Source organism: Atta colombica, unplaced genomic scaffold, assembly GCF_001594045.1.
Source record: "Atta colombica isolate Treedump-2 unplaced genomic scaffold, Acol1.0 scaffold219, whole genome shotgun sequence".
Lineage (NCBI taxonomy): Eukaryota > Metazoa > Arthropoda > Insecta > Hymenoptera > Formicidae > Atta > Atta colombica.
Window position 1 is genome coordinate 77,734 of NW_017259315.1, and position 20,594 is coordinate 98,327.

Below are 20,594 nucleotides of genomic sequence, written 5' to 3' on the forward strand. Positions count from 1 at the left end.
ATTTTATTAATTATAAAAATAGTTTATTTTTTGCCGATATATGTAATGTTACTTCATTCTTGTATTTTAATTAAAATTCTTGCATTTTTAATATAAATTTTAATTAGAGATACTTAAAATTTCCTTAATTTATCTAATGAAAAATAAAAATTTATTAATAAAAGTAATAATTTTAGTACTTATGTAATGTATATCGGTTATATTGTATATATTTATTCATTTCTCAGGAATATCAAGCTTCAGACTATCCAAAACTAGTATCAGTTAAAAAATCTGTGAAAGATGACACTGAGAATATGGAAGAAATTACAGAAGAACGTAAGAAAAGAGTTGCTCATCCTTCAGCGGCCACAAGTGTCACTCGGCAGATAGGTCCTAGTCAATTACCAAAAAAACATACAAATCCGTATCAGAAAATGTGTGAGCGATGGCATTTGATGAAAAAAGCAGCGGCTGAAAAGGCCGCAGAAAAGGCGACAGAGAAAGCGGCAACTGACATGAAGACTCAAACAATATCTACGTTAATAGATCGATCTTCAAGTAGTACCACACAACGTGTTTCAGTGCATAAAGAACATGTTGAATCTAACTCATCGATAAGTAATAATGACATGCTACCGAATACGAATGGCAAGTTGGATATATGCAAAATTATTGTGTTATTTGGTTAAATCTCTAATTAAACTGGTGTCAGATTTTGTGATTCGTCATTTGTCGTTCGTAATATAGTTCTATAATATAGTTCTATGATTAGAGTTGAATTTCTAGATTATTATTTGACCTCATAATTCTTTTACTCTTATCTTCATTCATTGATCTTCAATTTTTCTAGTTACCTTAATAATTACAAAACTAATACAGGATCGAATTCGATATGCCAATTACGAGTTAATCACTCTTACATGCATTATTTCAATGTAATTTTATATAGTTGTCATGAATGGATTTAGTCGTAGTGATTTGATTTCGCACTTTTTAATTTTATAAAAAATAAATCTGCATGAACAATTCTTTTAAAAAATTTAGGATCAGAATATTTTATGTTGAATCTAAAAGTCAGATTATATTAAATTTAAAAATCTTGATATAATGATTACAAACAAGAGCTGCTTATTGCTGCTGCTGCTCCAATTGAGATTAAATACCAGAATTGAAGCAAAAAAGTGATTTTTCAAATATTAAATGTTTGTATTTAATGATTTTACATCTAGTAATTTTATTATAATGATATAATATATTTTATAATATAATTTTTCCATATGTATACAGGATGAATCTTGGATATTCCAACATTTTATCATGGGAAATGAACTGATTGCAATCTAGAGTAAAAAAATATTCATCCTCCATCGGAAAACATCCATTAAGATTCATCCATATATATGTATACATAATAATGAAGCTCGTATTAGACTATCGATTCTATAGGCTGATCCGACTACCGATTCATAATCAACCAATCACAATAAATCAACCTCAATGTTATTGGTCCATTATGTTTCGATAGTTTAATAACTTCAAACCGTTATTATACTAACGATTGTGATTGATGATTATTTTTCAACCACTTAGAGCTGTTAGAGCAAAGCAATCGACTGCTTTGTTCTAATCGAATTAAAAAGTAATCGCCAATCGCTAATCACAATCACGCAATTGTTAATGCGATTTAAAATTGCCGAAATGAGAATCAAACAAAGTCTTTTGTTTTAGAGATAGACAACTTTATTATTCGTGAATTATTCAGCACTCGACAAATTACTATAAGTAAAAATGACGAATTTGACAAATCTGTCCATACTATTTGTTAATTTTATGGAATCGCAAATTACGAATAATAAATCACTTAGTGCTAACGTTATATGTATTACAGGTCGCGTTCGAATCGCTCATGTTCCATATGCGAAATCTCTTGCGATGGAAAAAAAAAAGGTCGTAATGACAGCAGCGAAGGTGCTCTGCGCGGATACTAAAGTAGTAGACAACAAAACAATAGCGCAAACTACGAAGGGCGGTGTACGCGTTGCTCATATACCGCAAGTGGTAAGTTTAATTGTAAAACTTATTAATTGTGATACAACTTAGAATTATACCAATGTAAATTAACTTTAATCTTTATTCTTTCATCTTTTTCTTATTTTTAGAACTAGAACAAAGTAAAAAATAAGTTAAACTAAATATAAAGTAACTTAAGTGGATACTAGAGTGACGACATTATTGATAAAGCCGTACAAAAATTTCTGAATTGATTGAACGGAATAAAAAATTTTTCTACAGGATTAAAATAGACATAAAATTAAGAAGTGAGGCAGTGTAACTTAAATCTATTCTACAAAATCTATTCTGCGCTTTTTGTTTTCTTGTTTTTTATATCTTGCTTTTTTTCCTCTTTGTAATTTTTATTGTTATTGACAATTGTATTTCTTGTCACGTTTTTCTTGTTTCTTCCGAAGTTCATTGATTTTTATCTCGAGCGACAGAAGACAGAAAACGGAATAATAAAAAAGACATGATGTAAAAAAAAGCAAGAAGCAAGAAACAGAAAACAAAAAGCACGTTAGAACAGGTTTTACATTTTTCAACTGATAGAGCTGTTATCATAGATGTTTCTTTAATACAAAAGTTTTATAACTTATATGGACAAAATGCTGCATCAACATTGCATTATTTGTCGAATTAATTGAACGAATTGAGTTTATGGAAATTAAGAAAGCTTAAAAAAAAGGATTTATACTAATTTACAATTTACGTATATGTATGCTTAGCAAAGATTCAGAATGATAAATAGCAATAATTGTGTCTAGCAGTATATGTATTTATGTCGAATTTTATATTTAAGATTGTCTTAAGTACAGTCTTAAGATGTCATAAATCCAATCAAAGAACTTTTTTATTAGCATCTTAAGACATTATTTAAGATATTATATATCTTAAAATAAGGTTTATAAATATCGGCCCAAATCTTGGATGAAATGGCTTTATAATATGTTAGGTAAGGACAGATGTATGCATTTGAGTGCAACAAAGCGATGTAATGTACGAAATGAATTAAAAATACTACTATTGTCGACATTTTTTTAGAATTAAAAAAGTTTGTATCGACATCTAAATTCGTCACTCCAGCATCTCCTTAAATAGAGATTAAAGTTAATTTACATTAATAGAAATGAACATTAGGATAGTAATATTCATAGTCGATTCTTATATTTAAGAATCTTAACTTAACCGAGAACCTTAACTTAACCGAGAGTGATCGCATACCGATCATTTTGCCGCATTCTTCCGTTTTCTATTTATATTTTTCAATTTATTGATACTATTATATTTTTACCTTTACGTAAATGTTTGTTAATGTTTTTTTGTATAGTATACGAAAATAGATGACATAAACATGCTTATATCTATTTAAAATTTGATATATTTGTAATGGTCGATGTAAAAGACCATAGCGCGCGCTTATGTTAGTCTTCTTTTGTTTCTTTTATTGGCTCTCATACCCAGTTCGGCCGCGACCTAGCCATAAACTAGTTCGAAAATGCAGATAATATTAGGAAAAAGTTCGTGGCGTTTTTTTAATGCCATCTAACGGGAAAAATGCTACGAACTTTTTCCCACACTTAATAAATCAAAAAAAGGAAACAATCACGAAAAAGACAGCTTGACAAAAATTAGGGATGATGCAACATTCAAACGGAACACGCCCGTCTCGGTATGCAATAGTACGTATAAACTCACTTACGTAAGTGTAATTAGTATTTGTAATCTCATTTTCTTATTAATTACTTATAATAATTATAATCATATAATCATCATATAATACATGTATTCTAGTTATAACACATATAACTATGTGCGAAAATATATTTCAGTCAAAATGACCGGGACGCGTCTACTAACGTTAATTTTGAGACGCGCCTACTCCCGGGTTAAATAGAATCTAAAGATGTCATGAACTAATAATTAGATTAATATTATGATTGATAATCATAATACTAAACTAAATAATTAGATTAATATTATGATTGATAATCATAGTCGGTTTTTAAGACCGTCTTAAGTAATATCTTAAATCACTGCGGTCTTCTGGTTGGTTCATGACATCTTAAGACTGTACTTAATACTGTCTTAAATATAAGATCCGACTATGAATACTGGCCTATATTCATCTGTTTTTTGTCATACGATAAGCTTTTCAAGCCTATTTGTTGACTGCAGAACAAAGAGATTCTGTCTGTTCTGCAGCCAATTAATACGTTTGTAAAAGTTGTAAAAGTTTGTCGTAAAATTCTATTTACGCAGGTGCCTCAACTCATGCGTCCAGAACCGCTGCAAGTCGCTACTCAAAAATTCCCCTTAAATGTTCGTCAGTATTATATTAATGTAATGCACGATATATGCGTGCAAATTTATACGAATGGGGATGATGCAGCGCAACGAGCCGTTAGAGAAGAATTCGCGTGTCACGAGAGATGCAAGGCACTCGCGGTATATAAAAATTCATGCATGTTGGCGGCTCATAGATTAAGAAAGGAAGTAGATCAAAACCAGTCGAACGAAAAATTCGTTAATTTAAGCGGTATGATGTCTCACGAAGCTGTTCTTGTTGGCAAGTCAAAAGGTTCTTGGAGTGTAGTTAAAAGCAAGAAGAGTATGATAGATTTTAAAGGACCAGCACTCTATAACATGCTTAAGAAATGGATTATGTCGGAACAGCAGCTTAGAGATAACGGATTTCCGCGTAAACACCCAGATGATACAAAGGTTAGAAAACAATACAGATAAAATATATAATTGAAGAAATTATTATTATATACATTTGTTCAAATTATTACAGATGAAGGAAATAAAATAAACGATAATAGATATAAAGTAATAATAAATATAAAATGTTGAAATATTCTGTTTACACGAAACATTTATCAAACATTTATTAATAAAGTACGTTTTTATATTTTGTAGGGACGAGCGAAGATGTATGTAACAAATTCGCGGAACCAAACCGTTTTGTCAAAAGTGCCTAATGAGAGAATATGTAGCCGGTGTGGCCAAGTGTATATGATAAATAAACAAGGCTTTGCTGTACGACAACAAAATTGTATATATCATTGGGGCAGAAAGTTTTCAGTTAGAGGCGAAGGTAAATATAGTTGTTGTCAGCAATATGGTTCTGCTCTTGGTTGTTGCGACGCAAAGACGCACGTGTGGGATTATACAGATTATGAGAATCTTCGTGGTTATGTTACGACTTTATCGAAAGGTAAGGTACTTTCAGATTCTCTTGCACTTTTCCCATACATGTATTCAAATATATTAATTTCTTTTTCCGTGTGCAAAGATGTTCCTATAGGTGAGCAAGGTGTTTACGCACTCGATTGTGAAATGTGCTATACCACACAAGGCTTAGAACTAACCAGAGTGACGATTGTTGACGAAGATTGTAAAGTAATATACGAAACGTTAGTCAAACCGCAAAATCCAATAATTGATTACAATACGAGGTAAATTGTAAAAATTATAAGAGACCCAACTTATTGGACATATTAGAATATAAGTCGACAAATTATTGATTTATGTATACGATAATAATTTGCTATAATAGGTTTTCAGGAATTACGGAAGAAGATATGAAGGATGTGACGACGAATATTTTAGATGTACAAGCTACGCTTCTCACGATGTTCTCGGATAAAACAATCTTGGTAGGTCACAGTCTTGAAAGTGATTTCAAAGCTTTAAAATTATTACACGATACCGTCGTGGATACCAGCATCATGTTCCCGCATAGAAATGGATATCCGCAAAAAAGGGCATTGAAAAATCTCTGTTCCGAATATCTTAGAAAAATCATACAAAATGATGGTGAGTTTATAATTTTTTGTATGAGAAGGGTAAAAGATTAAGTGTCTATAAATGACACATAATAATTAAAATAATATTTAATAATGATTTATATTCCAGTTGGTGGTCATGACAGTAAAGAAGATGCCATCGCTTGCATGGAATTAATTCGTTGGAAAGTGAAGGAAGAAGCGAAATTACAGTGAAACTGTGCTCACACTTTTTTAGGAACAAACATTATCACGATTGTTGTATACTAATTACAACTTACAACTCGTTTTTCGATAATAAATGATATTATCGAGGAAATACTGTTAAAGACAATTTGATCAAATTATTTTGGGATTGAGTAGTTCCGCGAATAATTAGACAGAATATAAGCATTATTAATTTGTCCATCTGATATTAATATTTGAATAATTAACTTATACGTATTTAATTTATGATTTATTATTTTTCATAAGTAAGCACATCTATATTTATGACATAATATTCGTGCAAAATTAATTTTTTACCTTATTAGTTATTAGTTTTTTTCTGTTTGGATAATCGAATAGCAAGTGCAGTTTAAAATCGAATTCTTATTGCGTCATACACACAAATATGTGTACACACACATCTACGATATGCATCTAGAATGCGTAGAATGAAAAATAATAAATTAGTAAGCTAATTATTCAAATGTCACCAAAATTTTTACAGGTTGGTCTTTAATGGTATCTTGTTGCAGGCCAGTACTGTTGTGCATACATACTTTACTGCCTACATACTGCGCACTTTTTATATACTGTATTATATCTTCTTGTGTATAAATATGTAATATACACTCATTGACCTCGACTTAGGATTTCTTTTTAAACTAAATGGATTCATCTAGCTAATAAAATTATATCTACGACATAAATTCTTATCAAATTTATTAAAGCATTAAGTCAAATGAGAAAATCTCAGTGCGGAGAATTTGACATGCATCGCGACATTTTAATTAATATTTTTATATCCCGTTACATTATCGCTTATTTATATTTTATATATTTTATAGTATTAAAAAGATGAGATACGTTGCACCTATTTATTTACTGATTCAACCTTATAGCATAGACATATTTCAAAGAACAATAATAAATTAACAACTTATTAATGATATTGTATGGTTATAAAACAAATAATAATTAGATAAATATATTTATTTTTATACTGCAATTGAGTTTATGCATTACCGAAAGATGCATTTATCCCTTAAAGTATTGAAAAAAGTAAGAATTACATTTATGTGTGCATATAAAAAGTTTATGAATATGTGTACATAATTATTATTAGACATTTTGAATTCTAAAGTGAAATCTAATTCTGACGAGATCGCTTGTTTTAGGGCTTGCGCACAATATATTGAATATTAGGAACAGAACTCTTAATATTTATTCCTATTCCTAATATTTTCTTCATTGTGTGTAGGACTATATGGATAAATATAACACATCGACCAGAGAGAAATCTGATGCTTGGTCTACAACTTTGCTTTTAAAAAGTATTAACATATTTCTCTGATGTGTAATTTATACATATACGTTTATCTTTTTCTTTCTAAAATAATAAAAGTTGTAGCAAATAAGTTATTAGAATGCACATCTTCTGAAATTTGTGACAAATTGTCGAAAAAATATTCCTTGCAAAAAGTATGTATTTTTTAATATAATAATAATAATATCAATTGATATAATTGTTGACTATCTTATCGACTATCGGTAATTATAAAAATATACAATTCAGAGTTGTGTGTTTACCCGTATAATATATAATAATAAATTAATCTATATATATATAATATCAACTATGTTTTATGTATCATCCATGTAAACAATATATAGATTATCGAAGCTTATGTTTTTTAGTGTTCGGGGAGATGCTTTTCATTTGATGACACAAGTATTGTTTTATTTTTATTACTCACTAAGAGAAAGAAATAGATATATTGTTTTATTTTTATTACTCACTAAAGAAAAAAATAGATATGCTTGTATCGATTTGTGTCACTAAATGAAAAGCATCCATTAGCGCTATATTAAAAGCTGTTCGTGGAGCTGCAGATAGCGTTAACAATAAACACAATCATGGCGTCATTAATGGTAATGTTTTGCGTCATAACTGCACTATCAACGCTATTTCTTCCGAGATAGTATGTTAGTTGTTAGCTCATTTGCAAACTTTGTGAACAGACTGAATATCTATATAATAAAAGAGAATGGATTGAAATTTATTCAGATTTTCAGAAGCAAATTTCAAATTAAATTTACAGACAGTAAATAGTTGGCACATGATAGTAAAAGGCACATGAAGTAAAAATAGACTACGCATGCACGTTGAGTAAACGCCGATAAACGCTTCACGTGCCTTTTACGACTATTTACTTAGGGGTGAAGCCGTGGACCCCCCAACAAACGAGAATGGATTGAAATAAATTGAAATGGATTCAGATTTTCAGAAATATTGATTCACGAATGTTAAAACGAATGCTTTTCAATCCTGAATACATTTTTATTCATTTATAGGAATTGCATGAAGTTTATCTCTATGCCATTCAATCTAAAAATAATATTAGCTTTTTCTGCAAAACATACACATTGTGAATACTATTCAATTCAAAATTTTGAATAGGAAATGCAGTTTTTCAATCTAATTGTATCCAATTAAATCTAATTGAATTCAATTGAATCTAATTAAATAAAAAAAAAGTATTCGCTATTTAAAATACAGATAGAAAAAGCATTCAGATAGAAAAAGATTTCAATCCATTTTAATTCATTCTCATTTGTTGGGCCATTTCTATCTATTATTATCTCTATTATTTTATTTTATTCAAATTCTCTTTATTTACAAATGCAAGAAACTTCAACGTGTCATTTCTTGCTTATAATGTCACGATCCTATATGGCAATACATAATTGGAAGTTCTAGAAATGAATAAAGTAGCATCAAATAAAAACAAGATGATGCGCTACAAACTTTGCATATATTCTTATGTACTCTTTTTATAAATGTAAACCTCACAATTATAGATTTTAACATATATACTCTTTCGATATCTAATTATATTACGCTTCATAATGTTGAAACTATAATGTAACATCGTAAAAAGAAAAGCCACAGATGGAACGTTTTTCCGTACATTTCATATATATTGTACACATTTTACAAAATTACATCTCGGTGAGATTTACGTCAAAATATTTCTCGATCACTATATGCCGCTCAACTAATTCGTGTATTTAACAGTTAATGACTTCAGCTGGACATTGGACAATTATCGCGCAATTATTATTGCGTTACGTTCTTTCTCATCGTGGAATTCGATTGATTAATACTTTGTAAGTGACTACAGTGCAAATATCGCCGGATATAATTTGCAACATTAATCGCTCACGATGCAAAATGTTTAATTATTTCTCGTATTCCTTTTTAACATTTTAAAACATAGACCTAACGTAGATAGGAACTTTTATTTCCGAACTTTTACAAAAGTTTTAATACTGGAAGGTAATATTAATTACTTTTTTCAAATATTAAAAACACTGTTGTCCAGTGCTTTTAATTAGTGAAAATAGATAATTTTCAGCATTGGTCAGTATTAAATTGAACTTTTGTAAGGAAAACGCTCGATCTCCTCATTGAAGAATTATCCAGTTCTATTGTTCGCAAGAACACATGATGTGATCGCGGTATACAAAATATTTCTCCTTTCTCCTTCTGTCTGTGCTATTATTGTCTGCACATTCATCGTTCTAACTTATGCTGTTTACGGATAAAGTTTGAATGACTGTTCTTATAGATGTATCATGTACATCAAGACGAGGATTTAAAATCCGGCGAGTGCCAGTATTCTTCTTCTTCGATATATCCTTCTTTCCCTTTCAAAAGTTTTTTACAAATAGCGAGAGTAAAATGGTTTAAAATATATGTCGTTTTTTTGTCTCATTTTTATTTGCAAAAGTCGGTTCTGTACAGGGGGATCATATAAATTCCCGTCAGCTTTTTTACACATACAAAATACTTTACACATCCGCCCTCAGATTGCATATTTATTGTCTGCGTATTTTTATAGCACGTTTTTCATGATACGATCGATTGTGCTCTCATCAGATATTAACAAATATTATATAAAAAGAAAAGAATACATATACACTGCTTTTTATTAAAATAAAGCAAATAACAATCACTATGGCGCTACGAGTAATAAAAGTTTTTAAGATACTCAGCTGCATAACGAAACGCAACGTGTGTTGCTCCGAGAATTTACGTTCGCATAGTTTTTTTATTTCTTTTTTTTTTTATCTTATTTTATCACATTGACGAAATTTATAAAGCAACTAACCGCGAGGTGATTCGGTAGATTCAGATGAATTCATGTACTGTTAAAACACGATCGCGACGCATTCCGCCGTGATTCTTTTCTTCTTCTTTTTTTACTCGTATAAGTGCACTGTGCTATCTTAATTAGATCGACTTGAACGCAGTTCACAAGAAGACACGCACGCCGAAGAAGCTTTCTGTCGGCGGAATCGGAATACTTATGTCGGAATATCCCTGATGAAAAGAATTCTCACACAATATCTTATAATATTTAACTATTATATATTACAGTTGACAATATAATAAATCGATTAATATTAATATTATTAATAATATTTAAAAAAATTTTTTTATATCTTTATGAAGATTTATGAAAGAATTATATCTTAAATTTCTTCAAATTTATAAGTTTTCTATGGAATATTTGTGTAGAATGAGAACCCGTACAGCATAGAAACTTGTAGCAACATTGCTGCAACATTTTAATGTTGCATATTGCAATACAATGTTGCAGAAATATTGCGAAGACTTTTTTTTGCAATATTATTTCAGCAATATTACTGCAGCAGTATTTTAAAAATATTTCCAGCAAGAGACACAAATTGACATAAGAGTTATCCTGGTCTTGTTAAAAAATCAGTAAGAAATAAAAACAAGAATGACTCTTGTCGATTTGTGCCTCTGCTAGAAAGCTTTACTTTGAGTATTAAGACTTATATATATTGATTTGTGTATAATCCAATAAAGTAAGGATCTAGACATAATGGAAGAATAGGAATTAATGATCACGTTTACATGGCACACTTAATCGGGTTTTATAACATCTGTATTATGAAATTGAATCTCAACTATATTCCTCTGAAAAATGAAATGACTGGTTAATTTCTAACTATGAATATTATTAAATCCGATTAATGTCCATTTCAACCAATATAGTATTAATTTTAATCTCAGTTCAACTTATCTTCGTCTTTTTCTAGTTCTAAAGATTAGAAAAAGACGAAGAGTAAATTGAATCGAAATTAAAGTTAATCTACATTAGTGAAAACGGACATAAAGTGTAAACGTAATCAATATCTATAATTTATAGACGTAAAACAATTAGAAGTAAGAATTAAATATAATGCACAATGGACACAATAATAAGATATAAGATGTATAATATAAAAAATTATAAGTAGGAGTTAAATATAACATACAATGAATACAAATAAAATATGACTTCATAATTAATTATGTCTTTATAATTTATAGGCGTGCATTCCGATATGCACAGTACTGAAAATTTATAATTCATGTTACGTATACTGTAGATTTTCAGTACTGGCAGTGTATATCAGAACACATCTATAAAATATAAAGACATAATTAATTATGAAGTCATATTTTATTTGTATTCATTGTATGTTACATTTAACTTCTATTTCTAATTTTTTATATTTTAATTTATACAGTACAAAATCTTATATAATCTTAATAAATATTGCGATAACTTTGTAATATTACAAGTAATGTTGTTGCATTATTACAATGTTTCTGCAATAATATTGCAAACATTTCTCCACTATGCGCAAAACCTAATATTGCATATATATTATGTTGTAATATTGCTGCAACATTACGTATTAATATTTTTAAAACCGATATTTTTACGTTGCTGTAATATTGTTGAAATATTACAGCAATATTTTTGCAATGTTGCAATCTTTCAATGAAATATTTTTGTTGAAAAATGTTGCTGCAATATTTCTGTGCTATATGGGGAATCTTAGAATATTTCAGTATTCTAGAAAAGATTTCTCAGCATTTGTGAAAAGTATTTCATAAAAAAAATTTGATAAAAAGTTATAAAATTATAAAAGGAATGAAGAAACTAAGCTGAAATAGATACAATAAACAATGCATATTTTTCGCAATAAATTATTTGCAGTATTTTAAGAAATTTATTAGTATCATTATTAAATTGACAATCAATTTAATTTGTGATAATAATATTTCAATATCAGTTTATGATTGCGTTTCAAATCCGACAACTAATCGAGATACAAGATTATATACTTGAAAGATGTATTTAAAATTTACATATGTATAAACTATTAAGCACCAAGATCCAAAATTCATTCTTATCCTTGAAAATATTGGCTATTTTATGTGATTTATTCATAAATGTATAATTATTTACTTCATATGTATTTATTTAATAGTTAATAAACAGTGGAATATAAAATATAACAATAATATGTATAAAATCATACAGAAATTCTGAAAAGTTCTGAAATTTATACAAATTCTGAAAAAATTATATAAAGCATTCTAAGAAAAATTTTCACCAAGGATATCTCGGCGATTCCAGGCAACGTCGTAAAAGCGATAATACTGAACATGTGTGGGCCGAAAGGCGATGTCTTGGACGTGAATCCCTCTCCCCCATCGCGAAGACTAAATATTAGTCTCCGATGCGGTGCCTATAATATATTGTACGTAGCGTACCGTAAAATACGGTAATATGTACACGGAATGTAACGATGTCCTTTCGTTCCCTTCTTCTCTTTTCTTTATGAAATATCCTAATTTATTACAATATTATACAGCGGCGCGTATCGTCCGTATGAGCCACGACGGACGCACCAAGCGAAATTAATATATCATATTTGAAGTATCGCTTAAAACACAAAAACGTGTTGTACTATGTGTTGCAATTGTGTTCAAAATACGAATTAACCCTCCAGGGCTGACGGTTTATTGGTTTCAATTATAAATTTCTTGTCAAAAATATTAATTCAATTTTTTTATGTTATATCTGTAAATTTAAATTATTCTTACTAAAATATACTTAATATTCATGTTTTTAATCCTTTTTATAATATACATTCTTTTTATATTATTTTTTCTTGAAATTTGTTTTTTTTTTAACTGTAATAGTAAGATTAGAGTCAAATATGATGCCCTCCAGCACAAAATATTGCAGTAATATTGCGCAATATTACAAAAATTACAGCAATATTGCTGCAATATTGAAATTTTAATATTTTATTGGAAATATTACAATATCGTGAAATATCGTAATTTTAATATTTTGTAGGAAATATTGTAATATATTGCTGCGATATTACAATTCAATACATAAGCACGTGATCCCGCTATGAGATGAACGCTTCTTATAAGAAGAAACATCCAGGTCTATAAGAAGGTGTATGCAAAAGTTTGCGAGTCTTCTGGGAATTTCCAAGATCTTTGCGATATGTTTTCTAAGCCCTTAAATGTTTTTTTTATTATAATTATATCGTGTGTACTTTGATATATCATGCTAAGAAATGCAATAATATTTTAGCAATTAATAAAACTAGATTAATTGTCGAAATATTGCATAATATTGCAGTAATATATCTATAATATTTCTCTAAAAATTGCTACAATATTGCAGCAATGTTTTATAAAACATTACAATCTTTTAATTATTAATATTGTAATTTAAATTATTAATATTGTTATAATATTACTGTAATATTTTATGCTGTCTGGAATCCCATGTCTTCAGTCAAAGTGTTTTCTGTTTTACTACAATTATTTAAAGGTTAATAAAATTTGTATTTTTTTGCTTAAATTGGAAATTGTAAAATTTATTCAAAAATATTTTTATAAATAAACAAAAAAAAGAGTTCCATGTTCCATTTTTTTTTTCATTTTGTACATTGATTAAATGAATGAATATAACAGAGAAAGATTCGATTCTATCTTCCTGGATATGTTCTGAAAAAACTTTACGTTAGAGAATTAATTAACATAAATAGGTTTATTAAACTCAGCTTCAATAATCGCTGTGTTATAGATTTTGGCGTCAGCTCGGGAGGGTTAAATCGTTCACATAATGTCCGAAATAATCGTCAATGGAACATTGACTTGTAAATGTATTCGGCTTTCAATCGCCTATCGTGTTTCCTCTTCGAAGCGATGCTATTTGCGTATAATTTCGCCAAGGTTCATCCTTGCCGCGCGGAGTTTCCAATCGGCTAACGACACCTCGATGCAGTCGATCGAGTGAAATTCGTGAATTAATTTCTTAATAACTGCTCACTCGTTCCTATGCCAGCTTTAGACGATAAACTGCAATTATCGCGTTTATATCCCAAAATTTTCTTCTAATTTTTGAAAAATACATTCGTTAAATGACAGTACTAACAAATGTATTTTGCAGTAAACACCAACCAACAATAACGTATAACATCAATCCCTTATAATATTAGAGACTTGCAACAACATTGTTGTAACATTTCAGTATTACTGCAATAGTACTAGAATAATTTATGCTGTGTGAGAATGTTATAATTTCATATTATAATTGTTATGTAACAACACATGTGTTATGTTACATTTATAACATTAAGTGTGAATAAAAATTATGACGTTGATGTTATGCTACTGTTAGTTTATTAGCTTATGTTACAGTGTTTACTGGATTTTTATCGCTCTATCGCACGAGATTTTGCTGGCTCTCGTACTGACAATAACTCGTGTCATCGACTCAACTTCTATAAACCTGACAATATATCTTTCAGGCGAGTCTCTTGTAAAAAATTTAATACTAATACTGGACAATTAATCACTTATTTCTAATATTAAAGTACTATATTAACAATATTCTTAATGCTCAAAATAAATAATCAATTAATCAATACTAGTATTAAATTTCTATAAGAATTATTTTCTAGAACCGAAAGACGTTCCGCATATTGATAAACAATTCAGAAGATTAAAAAATCTTGGAATTATTTGCGCGAGGAAGACCAAATTCCCATTAAACCGCATCGTAAGAGCTAAAGTAGGATTTTATGCGGCAGATATTTCAAGGGTTTTGAGTAAAATCTCCGAGAGCTTCTCCAAAGCTTCCAAAAATAGGTCGTGTGGCAGCTTCTAAATACCTATCTAAATTTCGTCGTATACGAAGGCAACTATTCGAAGACACATACGCGTTGGTATGACGACTACACGTGCTTTTATTTACGCGCGCTCCGTGGAAGAGCCAGAATTCTCACTGTGAGTCCAAGGATGAACGAACTCTGGACTTACGGAGTCCTAACATTAAACTGCTATCGCAAATCTTTGATTGTAATTTAATATGTAACTTCATAAATTATTTCTAATCGGAAAATACAACAACCTTCAATTTTTTTACTTGTTATACAGTAAAGAGAAATTATGCTTTTAAGATCTTGAAATCTTTAAGTTTCAAAACTAGCGAAACTTAGGCTTTACTTGTTTACAGATATTTTATTAGATGCCGAAAAATATTCGCAAAATTATCGCCATTTAAATAATGTTTCTATCGGCTATTCTGGAAGAAATTAATTCTCAAACTTTAGGTTTGAATTTCAGAGTTAGGAAGAAAAATTCCACGTTCCGTTAAAATACAATTTTTAGATAGTCGACGAATTAATTTTTCACGTGCTACCGACTTCGTATTATCTTCTGATATATTAGTAACTAATTGAAACCTGAGTACGCGCCCGCTCGACTTGACAAGGTACAAATGATCGGTCACTTATATTTTGCGTTTTTTAAAAAAAAATTATGAATTATTAAGTATTGAAACGTTCGCATTGATAATGAAAATCATTTGATCAGTTTTCACGAAATGCAAACAACCAGTCCCAAGATACCTACTCTTTAATTCATTCTTGGCGAACGCAGGATATAAGTGGTGAATTATTAATACTTTGCCAAGTAATACCATTCGTCCGTGGGACTCGTCGGCGGACTGACAGATCGATGATTAGATTTGGTGGAATATACTTTCAGACGACCACAGCCTCGTAGGAATGCCCTTTCGGTCCGACAGTTCTAACTTGTGCGTCCCGCCTACCGGAGAACGCTATAATTTGCGACTTCCTGCAAAAGAAAAATACAACACGCCTTGTTCGAGTATTTATAAGTCGTTCCATCTGTCGAGCATGCGATAAACTGATTTTTCAATCATTATGACCATAGAAGTTCGAGGAAATGTTAGATAGAAATTTTATTGTATGTTTCTCGATGTAATTGATTTTTAATGTTGATTTAATATCATACTACATTCCCAGGAAGATAATTTTAATTATATAAATAATAAAATTAGCATATTGCTTTCTTACTTCAAAAGTGACTCTTAAGAACTTAAAGAATTAAATTTCTCAGAAAAGAGAGGAAGAAAAAATTATTTTTAACTTGGTAAAAAATCTTGACCAATCAAATATTATCAGCAAAAGAATATATCCTTAAAATAATCATTTTTGTCATTTTCAGAACTCTTCTTTCAAAAATCACTTTTCAAATTGTGGCAATTTTGACGAAATCCTGAAACTATTCTTTTTGAGTTGTGATGATTTTGACGATTGTTCATAAAGTTAATTAGTTTACTTTTAATGATAATAATATTTACTGAATTCATTTATAGTAAATTCAAGAATCACATTTTTTCAGTTATGTCATTTTAAAGGAATGATATGTATGTATGTATGTATGTTAAAATTGTTATGATTGCTATTAGTTTCGCTTGTAGTTATATAAAAATTAATCTTACTACGGTCAGGGCGCGTCGAAATCTTGATCTCCGACCAGGTACAGAAATTGAAAGGCAATCGCCAGCAGGCTGATCCCGAGCAAATCACCCATCGCGGTCAGATATGGAATCGCCGAGTTGTCGGGATCGATCTTTCGCTTCCACATCCAATGGATCATTATGTAGGCGATGTAGAGGAGAGCTGCGACCTGCAGCATCGCTGCACAGAGGTAAACGAAGACGAAGAGCGGAGTCATCGATGTGTTACCATCTTTCATGTAATTGATCAGGTAAATGAAAATAACGTGGCCCGGTATCACCATTGTCATCAGAACTCTCGTGGTTCTAGCGTGCATACCTGAAGAAACGAAGCAATAAAGGATCACGAAAAATCTTGATCATTAAAAAAAAAACACGAAAGAGGCTACCTTTTCCAAAAAAATTGGCAATTGGAGTGATGAAGATGACGGGGTGGGTGTGACCCGGTGGAATTAGAAGTGTGCCAAGTTCGGCTTGTTTGTGAAGTGCCGTTGATATTCTGCTGGCCTGAACGGCCACCAGATTCCCACCGACGCCGTTGATAACCGGCTGGAACACTGTCAGATTCTCGAAGCGCGACACCATAAACTCCAATATAAGACCGCCGCAGCTATAATAAAACATTTCGCAATTATAGATTCTTCTTTCCTTTGAGCCATATTCGAAATATGATAGATAAATGTGATTAATAAAACTCTAATAATATACAGAATAAATGATTTTGCTAAAGTATTCAAAAACTTAGATAGATTGTATAGATCTGAAAGTATATAAATTTTGTTGGCTTATCAAAATACGTAAGAATTGCAAGCATGATGAACAATGCCGCAAAAAGCTTTTACATTCTAACAATCAGCCTAAATGTCTTACATAATTATTTTCAAATCTGTATCTAGCTAAATTTTTAAATACTTTAGTAAAACGGTTCTTTTCTTGTACAATAGAGATCTTATAAGCCTTTGATCAATAATTATTTATATAGTAAAGAACGTTAAAAGAATGTTGTTAAAACATTGCAATGTTAAATGTTAAATATTTTTTTAACGTTGTATCTATGTGTTTCACTATGATGCATATTTGCTATGTTAATTACATTTGCAGTGTTATAATTCAACATTTTTGATATGTTGATTCAACATTTGTATGCTATATTATGATTTATTTACTGTCAAGCTTCAGAAAAATTTCGAAGAATTTGAGAAACTTTTTTTACCTGCTAATTAACATAGCCACCATGACCGGCGTCCAGCCGAAGTAGAGCACATCGTTAGTATATTTGTTTTTCTTGGCAATCCATACCCAGAGCGGCGTCACGAGAACGTAACAGGCTATGACGAGAGGTGCCACCCAGTCCTGCTTGTCTATGCATTCATAAAGTATGGTGGCGATCCATGAGAGGAGAGCCAATGATGTGATGTCGCCGAGACTGGCGGCTATCGGCGTAGCCACGTTGTCCGGATTGATATGGCAATGACGGGAAAAGACGATGACGCCTGCGGTAATAAGGCCCAGAACGAAGGAAGCGAGAGACGCGGTGACCAGACTGCTGGCGCATAGTAGATAAGCATGGTCCAGAGAAACTGTGCCATTGCGGAAGGCACCCATTACGATCGCCACCACGGAACCCAGGAATCCCACCACTATCGCTTGACACTGCGCACGATTAGGGTGCTTTTAATCCCGAGTAATGGATCTCTCGAAAAAACTTGATGGCTGAAGAGAAATTAAATCCCTTCGCTTGTTTCTTCAATTTTTCTTAGTACAGTTTTTCTTAGTTAGAGAGATATATACTGAGATATATAATTGAGATATATACTGAGATATATATGTTGAAAATTGGCAAAAAAATTGAGATTTTTAGCAAATTTCAGCAGTTTAATCGTATGTTAATAAATATTCAATTTGATAGATATTTTGCAAGATATTTCCAATGCCGGAAAAAAATTGAAAGAACAGCCAGCCACAAGTTAAAGAAAAATATTTTAGATTTATAGACTGATAATTCGAAGAATTGTATAATCTACATTGTACTAGCATATTTGTTTGAATGCGTTGATTTTTTATTTAAAACTTTTAGTTTTAAATTAGTTTTAAATACATATATATATATATAAAATTGCAAATTCATTAGTACAATCGTAACTTTTTTGCATATTTGGGAAATTGTATTTAATTTTTATCGTCGGAAATTATAAACGTCTGTATATATGTAAATTGGTTTTTCTAAAGTATTTAGAAGGATCCTGCACTATATGGAAAATTGGAAATATGTTAATCGTCATACGCGAAAAGAATGATTTTTGTTGAAATATATAAAAATATCAAAAATGTTCACAAAGTACCTTTGATACATTACAGTTAAAAAACTTTTTTATTGAATCTTGTCTATGATATTTTTTGTTCCTCACATTATAAGCTACATTATTATGTGAAAACTTCCCGAACAGACGTTTGAGATTTCTTTCAGGCACGATCAGGACTCAATCAGGTCAAGAGCAAGATCTGTCTAAAGTGATTTTCCTGAAATCATTTTTATCAGGACCTGAGCGCGTAATGACAGGATGCATAAGAATTACCTGATATCCTGACGCCTGAAAGAAACGAATAGGCGCGCCTGATAAGAACTGCTCAATGACAACTTAATCAGAACCTGAACAAACAGTAATAGAGTTGAATGACCGAAATCCAATTTTCCATATAATTTTCCATATAATTAGAGGGTTTATTAACTTATACAGATCTAAAAATAATTTTGTTAAACCATTAAAATAATTATATAGAACTCCCAAATTGGTTGTTAATGTTGAAACTTTGCAGTATTGCTTATTATGTTTGAACATTTCTATATTATTATTTTGATCAACAAAGTTATTTTTAAACCTGTATTTAGTTAAATGTTTAGATACGTTAGCAAAATCGTTGTTTCTGTGTAGATACCGACAAACCGTGCATACGTGTCGTTTATCGCGCGGTGTGTCTCGTGAGATAACCAGCTCGCGTTCACTTATTGTACGAGGGATCGTATGGCAAACAGTCGGCTTCCTGAAGGCCGTCGTCTATCATCGTCAGTGTTGAACACATAATAAAATAAAATCGTGGCGCCACCGATAAGACAGGTAATGCGGGTGTAGCACGATTCACTAAATCGAGCGACTAAGAGAAACATTGTTTGCTTTCTCAAAATGATTCCGCTGCTTTGTTTCACAATTAACCACGGATTAAATTGCCTATATTGTTTCCCACAGTATTTTCTACCAATTTACAATTTCGAGGATAAATGATAATGCCGAACGAATTCTGTCGGCACATTTATCGAGATTCGCGGATTACAGTAATTTCATTTCCATTATAGCAGCTCAAAATTTGCGAGACTAAATTTGAATTAAAAAAAACACCAAATTTCATGGATATATTTATACTAGATGATAAGGATACTAGATGAGATAAGAAGCCGAATGATTAATAATGCAGAACTTTTCCGCGTGTTGCGTCTCATAGTTATTAAATAAGACGTGACGAATGCGATATTCTTCAATTTCTCTTTAGAGGAGTTGAAAGAAACGGGTGAATCGATCGCAGAAGAAGGTTTCAGGAGGAAAAATACACGGCGCCAAAGCGAGCTAATACGGCATTTCGCAATGTATTCGAACGGAATTAAGTTAGAAGTCATATGACAAATGACAAATATCGTTTAATTATGAAACATCTAGTTAGAACCAGTTTCACGAAAGTAAACTTTCGCGGCAGGAGGAGTGTCCGAAGTTTGCTTTGAGATTTTATGTGTGCCAAAATAACGTTTCTGACGCATCTATTGACAATTCTTATATTATTTCGTATC

General features: G+C 30.7%; 2 protein-coding genes across 4 annotated transcripts in view; one reads left to right on the top strand and one right to left on the bottom strand.

Annotated features, from left to right (window-relative positions):
- LOC108687866 (RNA exonuclease 1 homolog) overlaps nucleotides 1–6,688 on the top strand; it is a 9,865-nt gene extending 3,177 nt beyond the window's left edge. Inside the window, exons 3-9 of the mRNA XM_018193879.1 lie at nucleotides 228–630; nucleotides 1,871–2,040; nucleotides 4,297–4,758; nucleotides 4,957–5,254; nucleotides 5,333–5,495; nucleotides 5,597–5,856; nucleotides 5,956–6,688. Coding sequence (XP_018049368.1) covers nucleotides 228–630; nucleotides 1,871–2,040; nucleotides 4,297–4,758; nucleotides 4,957–5,254; nucleotides 5,333–5,495; nucleotides 5,597–5,856; nucleotides 5,956–6,041 — 1,842 coding nt within the window. The 3' untranslated portion in view covers nucleotides 6,042–6,688. The remainder of the gene's footprint in view (nucleotides 1–227; nucleotides 631–1,870; nucleotides 2,041–4,296; nucleotides 4,759–4,956; nucleotides 5,255–5,332; nucleotides 5,496–5,596; nucleotides 5,857–5,955) is intronic.
- Nucleotides 6,689–15,548: 8,860 nt separating this feature from the next.
- Nucleotides 15,549–20,594, bottom strand: part of LOC108687842 (solute carrier family 41 member 1-like) — a 29,424-nt gene continuing 24,378 nt past the window's right edge. For all 3 annotated transcript variants that reach the window (XM_018193839.1, XM_018193840.1, XM_018193838.1), the window contains 4 exons: nucleotides 17,970–18,409; nucleotides 17,146–17,366; nucleotides 16,739–17,075; nucleotides 15,549–16,068 (listed from right to left, as the gene is read on the bottom strand). In XM_018193839.1, coding sequence (XP_018049328.1) covers nucleotides 16,744–17,075; nucleotides 17,146–17,366; nucleotides 17,970–18,409 — 993 coding nt within the window. In that variant the 3' untranslated portion in view covers nucleotides 15,549–16,068; nucleotides 16,739–16,743. The remainder of the gene's footprint in view (nucleotides 16,069–16,738; nucleotides 17,076–17,145; nucleotides 17,367–17,969; nucleotides 18,410–20,594) is intronic.